Here is a 9,826-nt window from a genome sequence, read left to right as displayed (position 1 = left end):
TATATATACATATAAATATGTACATATATACAGTATTTATATATCTACACACACACACACATACATACATACATACATATATATATATATATATATATATATATATATATATATATATATATATATATATATATATATATATATATATAAATATATGTAAAACGTGTCTCTCAGGACAGTCAACATTTCATGACGGATGAACAAGCAACATGCCATAGTGCTCAATGAAAAAAGTACCCCAAACATCACATTTTATAACCATAATGATACCCCTTCCCAGGGCAAACAGTCTTATACGCCAGAACCGTCTGGGCAGCTTCTACATACTTCGGCACGTACTGCGTCTTATACAGAGTCTGGTACTGAACCTTCGTTTGCGTGACGTAACGTGGTACGTATTCAGTCTCGTAGACTGTCTGGTACTGTAGCTTCGTCTCGTAGACTGTGTGGTGCGACGTCTCAGTGACGTAGTGGTCGACGTACTCCGTTTTGGCAAGGTACTGAGTCTCGTAGACTGTCTGGTATTTGGTCTGGTAGTTAGGGATATAAGTAACCACATTGCTGTACGCCGTAGTCGTGACGTACTCTGGGACGAGTTTCGTCTTGACTTGAGTGTGGTAGACAGTCTCGTAGACTGGCTCGTAGACTGTCGTGGGCACGTACTTCTGGCTGTAGACTGTGTGAAGGACTGGTAACTGTTTAAAAGCAATAACAGGAACACTATTAAAGTTTATCGGTTATTTTACTGCCCAGAATGCTCTGAGCAAACTGGGCCTGTCGTAGACTACTTCTGTTGCTTGTTCTAAGGACAGGGTAACTTTATTAAAGCAATAATGTAAAAGACTGTTAAAGTTTATTGGTTAATTTTACTGCCCTGAAAGCTCTGAGCAAACTGAGCCTATCCTAGACTACTTCTGTTACCCATTTGGATGGACTGGTAACTTTATTAAAGCAATAACATGAATTATTTTACTGCCCAGAAAGCTCTGAGCAAACTGCGCCTATCCTAGACATCTGTTATGAATTCTTAAGTGAAATTATTTGACTTGTCTAAGTAATAACCACTTCCAAACATCTTTAACTGTTATCATCTTACTTTTCTAACTAATAACCACTTCTGTATCTGGGAAACTGTTTCTAATCTGCCCCCTGCAGCAGTTAAAACAACTACATTTAATCCCTTTCCCAAACAATGTCTTCATTGTAGTTTATCTTATCTCAGTGCCTAGTGCAAGAAGTGATTGAATGAAGTGGTTGTGGGGGTGTCCTGGGGTAGGGCTTATGACAGGAGGGGGGTATTGTGGGGTGGAGAATGAAGGGCGGGTAACCACTACCAATCTGAGATCTGAAGATACTCGACAATACTCACCTTCTGCAGTTTGTACTGGTACCGAGTGGTGTAGAGTGTCTTTGTGGGACAGTGGGGTAATTCTGGCGATTCGTATTTGCCTGCAGGGGCGTTATGCCCATGCCCTTGGGCACTGTGGTCCTCAGGAGAACTGTAACCACCAGCCTGGTTGCTGTAGTCATCCCCAGATTCCTCGTACCCTGCAGGAGAAGCTCTATAGTCAGGGACCTTCTCAGGAGAACTGTAACCATCAGCCTGATGGTTGCTGTAGTCACCCCCAGGAGAGGAGCTGTAGTCGGGGGCATTCCCTCTGTGGCCGGCTACAGAAGGAGGTTCGTGGTCGCTCACAGCATCTTCATAGTCAGGAGATGAGGAAGTATAGATGTCTTCAAGGGCTTCGTAGACACCTTCTTCAGGATCCCCAAAATGGTCCCCTCCAAGATGATCTCCATTTTGGTCGACATGACCCTCGCTCAGGGCGTTGGCCCTTTGTCCAAAGGACCTGTAGTCTTCGTCGTGGCCTCCTCCTCCTCCTCTTCCTCCTTCTTCAGGTACAGCTAAAACGCCCTTGGCTCCTCCTGCTGCCGCTACTACTACAGTAAAGATTAAAGGGAGCCATGATCTTTTTGCCATCTGGAATCTGGAAATATCAAGAAGTGAGTCACATTTGACAGGTCAGTAATTTTTCATGTTTATGGAACTTACCAGCTGTTAAGTGGGATTGTGAACATATGATTATTTTTACAACTAAATGCGTTTGGGTTGTAGGTTTTAATTTCTAGATTAGTGTATTCATTTGCATAATGTATGTATTTATATATATGCATATATAAAGAAAGACAAAATCCACGAAGCTAAGTAAAGGACCATAAGTCGAAAGGCCTCGCAGCACTCCATTGTTTCTCTTTCCCTCGTGGACTTTGTCTTTATTTATATATTCATCACGTTCCATATTTTCGTCATTGAGTTATACATATATATACATATATATATATATATATATATATATATATATATATATATATATATATATATACAGTATATATATATATATGCATACACACACGCATCACCTTTACCTACCACATGTATATGTATATATAAGCTTTCAGCTTCCGCTCAACCACAACAGAACTCAACTCGGAGACAACCAGAGAAGAAGTGCCTTTGTGAAATGACAACTCCCGTGTATATATACACACACAAACACACACACACACACACACACACACACATACACAAAGCAGTTTCTCTTCCCCGAAGTTTCTTTCCTCTCGAACCGACAACAACGTTCTTTTAACTGAGAGAGAGAGAGAGAGAGAGAGAGAGAGAGAGAGAGAGAGAGAGAGAGAGAGAGAGAGAGAGAACTGGTTTTGGAAAATCGTTGACTCATGACTACTGAATTTTCGCTTTTTTTATTTTATTTTTTAATTTTTTTTTATTTTTTTGATTTCCTGAAATCGTGGGAGATCGTGAATTAATATTCTGATAGTTTTGGTGGGTTGCAGCGGGGACAGGGCGTGGGTGGATGAGAGGGAGTGGGGTGGGCGTCGGTTTTTTTGGGGCGTCTGGGGGTCAAAGAACGCCTAGTTGAAAGGTCTCTATTAACTTTCCTTAAATATTATTATTATTATTATTATTATTATTATTATTATTATTATTATTATTATTATTATTATTATACAAAACTTAAAAGAATTGTAGAATTGTTTAATTCTCTTTCTCTCAAAAATTGATTTCTCTCTCTCTCTCTCTCTCTCTCTCTCTCTCTCTCTCTCTCTCTCTCTCTCTCTCTCGTTGATATTGTTTTTATTTTTATTATTAAACTCGAAGACATTGAAGGTCCAGCTTTAAAAAAAAAAAAAAGATAATGGTGTGTTTTCACTTTCGTGTTTTTTTGTCTTGTAACAAAAAAAATGTTGCGAATAAAAACACATACTCTCTCTCTCGCTCTCTCTCTCTTTCTCTCTCTCGTATCTAAACTTTGTAAGAACTACGTGTCAATGTCTGTTTCGTACGTTACCAGGCATTACTCTCTCTCTCTCTCTCTCTCTCTCTCTCTCTCTCTCTCTCTCTCTCTCTCTCTCTCTCTCTCTCTCTCTCGTTTCATTTGCTAACGAGAATAATTAAACGCGCCTGCGCGCCCGTAACGCGTGAAATAAAAATACATGAAAAATAATCGACAGCATTCACTTTAAATCGAAGTCACCCCTTAATTCCGTTTTCTCCAATTCTCGTTTTCTGTATTCTCTCATGTTTGCCTGAATATAATAATTGTATATATTCTCTCTCTCGCTCTCTCTCTCTCTCTCTCTCTGATTCCTTTCCTATTTGCCCAAGTACTGTATTTGCCTATCGTCTCTCTCTCTCTCTCTGATTTCTTTTCTATTTGCTTAAGTACTGTATTTGCCTATCCTAATGAATCTCTCTCTCTCTCTCTCTCTCTCTCTCTCTCTCTCTCTCTCTCTCTCTTCTCATTCCTTTCCTATTTGCCTAAGTACTGTATTTGCCTATCCTATCAATCTCTCTCTCTCTCTCTCTCTCTCTCTCTCTCTCTCTCTTTCTCTTTAAACCATTCAATCGTTATTTTTCTCTTCTCCCTTAAGGTTTATTAAAGAAAAAATGAAAAAAAGGAATTACTGATAAGTGTTATCTATTGTGGACTGAATCATTATTAAGACGTAATCAGTTGATGGTGACAGGATAATTTTAGATTAGTCGTATCAGTTTTATTTATTTTTTTATTTATATTTTCTGTGAAGATATGACTTTGCTGTTTATCATTTTTATAACTGAATATGAAACCACGTGTTTGTTTATTTGTCATTTTTGTCAGTTACACATATGTATATGTGTGTATGTATATGTATATATATAATATATTATATATAGTATATTATATATATATATATATATATATATATATATATATATATATAGAGAGAGAGAGAGAGAGAGAGAGAGAGAGAGGTATTATACATATTTTTTATTGGTATGATTTTCGTTTTCTCTCTCTCTCTCTCTCTCTCTCTCTCTCTCTCTCTCTCTCTCATTATTTTATTCTCTCTCTCTCTCTCAGTGTCCTTTCAATTTCTAATTAGGTGTTCATGTGGTATTGCTTATATTTTCCTGCAGTTATCGATAACAGTCACATTATTAAGTTTACTAATATTATTAGCTGTCTCTATATATATAATATATCTATCTATATCTCTCTATATCAATATATATATATATATATATATATATATATATATATATATATATATATATATATATATACATATATAAGTGCAAAATGTACCATAGTTTCATAGACTGAAGATTCGGATAAGAAACCATATAAAACTCTAAGGAATTTTCACACCACATTCCGGCGTTACTAAAGCAATGAATTGCATTTCCTGTAATGCTTAAAAAAAAAAACTATTCATAGACTATCCGTTCCTCTTTAAATCCGTATTTATACATCGTGCTTGAAGTCTGCTCATTATAATTTGCTCATTTCTTATTTTTATCAAAGACGTCGGTCCCTAATTATTAATTAGCAGGTGTTTGCAGTCAGGCAACGATGCAGACAGGTGTTGTGTATCGTTGAAGTCTCCAGCAGATGTTTTGACAGATGTTTTGACCTGACAAGTCTGACATGAATATTTAAACATTGAATGACGTTTGTCATTTGATGTTTGTTGTTTGTGAGGTTATTCTAGGCGTTTGTGAGCGATCATTAGTCACTAATTAGATGTTGTTACTGATCGATCATCACAAGTCAGTGATATGTATTTTGGGTGGTCCCTACCCCGTAGTGGGGTTAGTGCTGTCAGTGCACCTCTCACGGTGCACTGTAGGCACTCTCGAGGTTCCTTGCAGTGTCTCTTCAATGGCGCCTAGCTGCTGCAACCCCTTTCATTCCTTTTACTGTACCTCCGTTCATATTCTCTTTCTTCCATCTTGCTATCCACCCTCTCCTGACAATTGTTTCTTAGTGGAACTGCGAGGTTTTCCTCCTGTTACACCTTTCAAACCTCTTACTCTCAGTTTTCCTTTCAGCGCTGAATGACCTTATGGGTCCAAGCGGTTGGCTTTCGGGCTAAAGAATTTTCGTTTCATCCAAGTTAGAATATAATATTTTCATACTCTTTTTTATTCCTTTTACAGGGCAGGTCATCTGTCTTGAAAAAGGGAGGTAAGATGCTTCACAAATAAGCAGACTGAATAAGCAGACTGTTATTCTTATTTCGATCTTCAATTTTGACGTCTTCTCTCGACAAAATACGAGCTTATTCCATCATTCAGTCAAATGAGGCTTGATCTTTGCTGTGTTAAAAATTCCTTTCAGTTATATAAACCAATCCGTGTTGTCCTTTTCCTACAGTAGGCCTATTTTTTTTTTCAGCATTGTTGTCGGCTGCTCGTAGTGTTTTTAGGCCTATTGTAGGCTCTGGCTGAGAAGCGTGTCGTTAAATTTGGTTTTAAATTCTCCTATGTTTATGCTAAGTTATTGTTTTTTTCTTTTTATAATCGTTTTGGTTTTAAATATTCTCCATTGTTTGATCATGTCATTCAGTTATTTAATATGGGTCAATGACCCTTTATATATATATATATTAAATATATGTTATATATATATATATATATATATATATATATATATATATATATATATATATATATATATATATGTATATATATATCGAAATATAACAAATATCTGTCATTGGGTATTAAAACATACAATGCATATATATATATATATATATATATATATATATATATATATATATATATATATATATATATATATATATATATAGCACGGCATAAAACAAATATATCGGTAATGGGCAATAAAAACATACATTCAGTTTTATAGCCACGATGACCTGAATTCTCGATTTTCTATCACTAGTTTTCTTTTGGGGATGAAGGGGGTGGGGAAGAAATACGCTTAACACTGCCAGCGGTAAGGAAATCGATGAGCCAGGAACTCAATATGGCTTCTTAAAATAAAATTCTCTACCCTTTAAATATTATATGGTGAAGATGCCTCAATATCTGCTCAAGCCAAATGCATCTGGTCTCGACAAACCTTTTACTGTCAATTTCCGTTTCAGCGCTGAATGACCTCACAGGTCCCAGTGCTTAGTCTTTGGCCTAAATTTTATATTCAATTCAGTTCAGTTCGATTCAGTTCGATTTCAAAAAAGTATGAGGGAATCTAAACTTTCAGAGGTTATTGGGGCCATAGGAAACTGAATCATATTTTCCTGGTACACAGTATGTTGCCAGTAGATTACACAACTGTAGCATCCATACCAGATAAGATTAGGCCCACTCAACCTAGTCGTTTATGTAAAGAAACCCAAAGTAAAACGCATACTTTATTAAAATATACATTTGGTACAAAGGTAACTCGACTGGGAGAGTAATGGAATATTTAAATAACGAACAGGACAACGTTAACTACACATTATTGACGGAGGAAATGAAAGATGATTTGCACAGCAAATAGATTAAGTTAGGAACCATCTGAGAGTGTCGTTCCAGAGTTTCATTTTGGGGGAAGATTATGTGAAAAAAATTGTTCAAGGTGATGAATTGAGTGGGTGAAAGTGTGACCAAGAGGACCTCTGTTATCCGGAAGGTCATATCCGGAAGTTTCTAGTATCCGGAAGGTTTACTGATGTCTGGAGTGTTCTCTGATGACTGGAAGATTGTCTATGATCCACAGAATCTTGAAGTAGATGGATGGTGATCTAACATGTACAGGCTCTTTTGTAATATCCTTGGTTTCTTCGGATCTTCTGAAGATTTCTATTGTATATAGAGGTTACTATATCGACGACTTTCTCAAGTAACCAGTGTCACTTCTGATATCGCAAAAGTCTTTCAATTTCCAGAGGGCGTTCTTCTAAACTGAAGAAAGTGAAAATCTGTAAATTTGTCGACGAACCAGAGTGAAGATTTCTTTTTTATATAGAGGTTACAATATCCACTCTTTCTCAAATAACCAGACTGATCTTTTACCTCTAATGTCCAAAAAATCATTCAACTTCCAGAGGGCTTTCTTACAAGGGCCTTGAAAATTGAAGAAAGTGAAAAATCCATAAATTTGCATAATAACCAGGTCTGCAAGTACCCTAAAAATCTCTTTGTAACATCCGAAAGACGTTCTGATGTTGACCATGTCTCTATATACCTGGATGTTTGCCTTGTATCCGCATTTCATGATATCCGGATGTTCAAACATCCGTCATCCACATTTCGCAACATCCGGCATCCACATATCTCAATATCCGGTCGTTCCAATATCCGACATCCAAACTTCGCAATATCCCGTCATTCCAATACCCGACATCCAAACCTCGCAGCATCCGGACATCCTAATATCCGTACCCTTGCCCGTACCCGTGGCCGTGCCCACCACCGTAGACCGGCTTGGGACACACCGTCTTGTAGCTGTGAACGGTCTTGTAGACTGTATTGTACTGGGGTACCACCTTCGTCTCGTACTGCGTGTGGTACTGTACCTTGTGCTTGGTGACGTACTGAGGCTGGTACTCGGTCTTGTAGACCGTCTGGTACTGGACCTGGGTCTTGTAGACCGTTTCGTACGCCGTTTCCGTCACGTACTTGGGCACGTAGTCCGTTTTCGTGACGTACTGGGTCTTGTAGACCGGCTGGTACTGGGTCTTGTAGTCCGTGACGTACTTGACGTCGGTTTGGTAGTAGGTTGTGGTTAGGTATTCGGGGACGTACTGAGTGTCGTATTTTGTGTTGTAGACGGTCTTGTAGACAGGCTGGTAGACTGTCGTCGGGACGTACTGTGGCTTGTAGACGGTTTCGTAGACTGGGACCTGTGGGTTCGGTGGGTATAATTTGTTATTGGCTTGTTATAGTGTTATATTATTTAATAATAATAATAATAATAATAATAATAATAATAATAATAATAATAATAATAATAATAATAATAATAAAAGAAGATTTTGCCATCAAATGGGAAAGGAGAATCTAATTCTTGACTTCAGTAACAATGAAATTTAATTCTGTACTTCATATAAAAACGATTTTGATGTTCTTAAAAGAAATACGAGTTAATAGTCTTTCAAAACTTAGAAGAAAATGAAAAATATTCAAATTCTTTAAACTTCAAAAACAATACATAACTTTCAGATTGAAAACAAAATCAGCAATAAAAACGATTTATGACCTCACCTCCTCATACTTCGTGAATCTAATTCTTGACTTCAATAACAATGAAATTTAATTCTGTACTTCATATAAAAACGATTTTGATGTTCTTAAAAGAAATATAGTTAATATTCTTTCAAACTTAGAAGAAAATTAAAAATATTCAAATTCTTTAAAGAAAAACAATACATAACTTTCAGATTGAAAACAAAATCAGCAATACTCAAACGACCCATGACCTCACCTCCTCATACTTCGTGTTGTACTTCGTGACGTAATGGGTCTTAGGATAACACCCCCTCTGGGGTCTGTAGCCGTACTGGGGCTCTGTCGCAGCCGTCGCCAGCAGAGCAGCGGCAGCGACGGGGAAGTAGATCCAGGTTCCCAGCATCCTGGAGGAGGAGAAGAAGAAGAAGAAGGTGAAGAAGATGAAGGTGGTGACATCAGAGTTACCTGATTGTATATCATCTTCTTCAGGTGTTTTTTGCTATATTGCTTGGAAGCTTGAATCCTGTAGGATTGCTCCATATGGTTAGGTGTCTATCTTCTCAATAATAATAATAATAATAATAATAATAATAATAATAATAATAATAATAATAATAATAATAATAATAATAATAATAATAATATATTCTTTGGAAGCTTGAATTTCAAGTCAGTGGGTCCTGTAGGCTTGTTCCATATGGTTAGGTGTCTATCTTCTCAATAATAATAATAATAATAATAATAATAATAATAATAATAATAATAATAATAATAATAATAATAATAATAATAATAATAAGAAGAAGGGTCCTGGGGAAGATCTGAGGATTTCAAATTCAGAGGAAACCATTACTGTACAGAAATGTACATAATTTATGTACAATTATGCATAAGTAGTGTACAGCACTGTACAAAAATGTACATCAGTTATGTAATGATTTGCATACATAGCTTATAAGTGAATCATACGTTTAATCTCGACAAAATGTGACAAATTGGCAACACCCGTGGAAATGCCATATTAAGAGCATATGATTTAGAAGAGGTATATTTCTCAACAGCTATTATATAAGCAAGAAGCCTTGAACATAATTATTTGTTTCGAGTGTGTGATTAGTTTATTATATAATTTTTTTGTTTTCTGAAATATTATATAATTTTTTTGTTTTCTGAAAAGAAAACTATCGCGCCGGCTTTGTCTGTCCGTCCGCACTTTATTCTGTCCGCACTTTTTTCTGTCCGCACTCATATCTTAAAAACTGCTGAGGCTAGAGGGCTGCAAATTGGCATGTTGAT

General features: G+C 36.6%; 2 protein-coding genes across 2 annotated transcripts in view; both read right to left on the bottom strand.

Annotated features, from left to right (window-relative positions):
• Positions 1 to 245: 245 nt before the first annotated feature.
• On the bottom strand, positions 246 to 5,298 carry LOC136830890 (uncharacterized). Its single transcript, XM_067090861.1, has 3 exons — positions 5,273 to 5,298; positions 1,370 to 1,988; positions 246 to 695 (listed from the first exon to the last, which is right to left on the bottom strand). Exons 1-3 carry the CDS (start codon positions 5,296 to 5,298, stop codon positions 246 to 248), a joined length of 1,095 nt encoding a protein of 364 aa, XP_066946962.1.
• A 1,418-nt stretch (positions 5,299 to 6,716) lies between these two features.
• LOC136830957 (adhesive plaque matrix protein-like) overlaps positions 6,717 to 9,826 on the bottom strand; it is a 9,081-nt gene continuing 5,971 nt past the window's right edge. The window contains exons 2-3 of the mRNA XM_067090913.1: positions 8,787 to 8,934; positions 6,717 to 8,205 (exon numbers count right to left, since the gene is read on the bottom strand). Coding sequence (XP_066947014.1) covers positions 7,732 to 8,205; positions 8,787 to 8,933 — 621 coding nt within the window. The 5' untranslated portion in view covers position 8,934 and the 3' untranslated portion in view covers positions 6,717 to 7,731. The remainder of the gene's footprint in view (positions 8,206 to 8,786; positions 8,935 to 9,826) is intronic.

This window comes from Macrobrachium rosenbergii, chromosome 47 (genome assembly GCF_040412425.1).
Source record: "Macrobrachium rosenbergii isolate ZJJX-2024 chromosome 47, ASM4041242v1, whole genome shotgun sequence".
NCBI classification, from domain to species: domain Eukaryota; kingdom Metazoa; phylum Arthropoda; class Malacostraca; order Decapoda; family Palaemonidae; genus Macrobrachium; species Macrobrachium rosenbergii.
Note: the sequence above shows the minus strand (reverse complement) of the source record. Positions and strands in the feature narration are given on the sequence as shown.

Excerpts from the sequence above, each read along its gene's own strand:
- LOC136830890 (XM_067090861.1), bottom strand. The coding sequence starts at position 5,298 with ATGGAAGAAAGAGAATATGAACGGAG. Across the intron at positions 1,989-5,272 it reads GAAAGAGAATATGAACGGAG|ATTCCAGATGGCAAAAAGAT; the intron begins GTACAGTAAAAG and ends TGATATTTCCAG. Across the intron at positions 696-1,369 it reads ACCAGTACAAACTGCAGAAG|TTACCAGTCCTTCACACAGT; the intron begins GTGAGTATTGTC and ends GCTTTTAAACAG.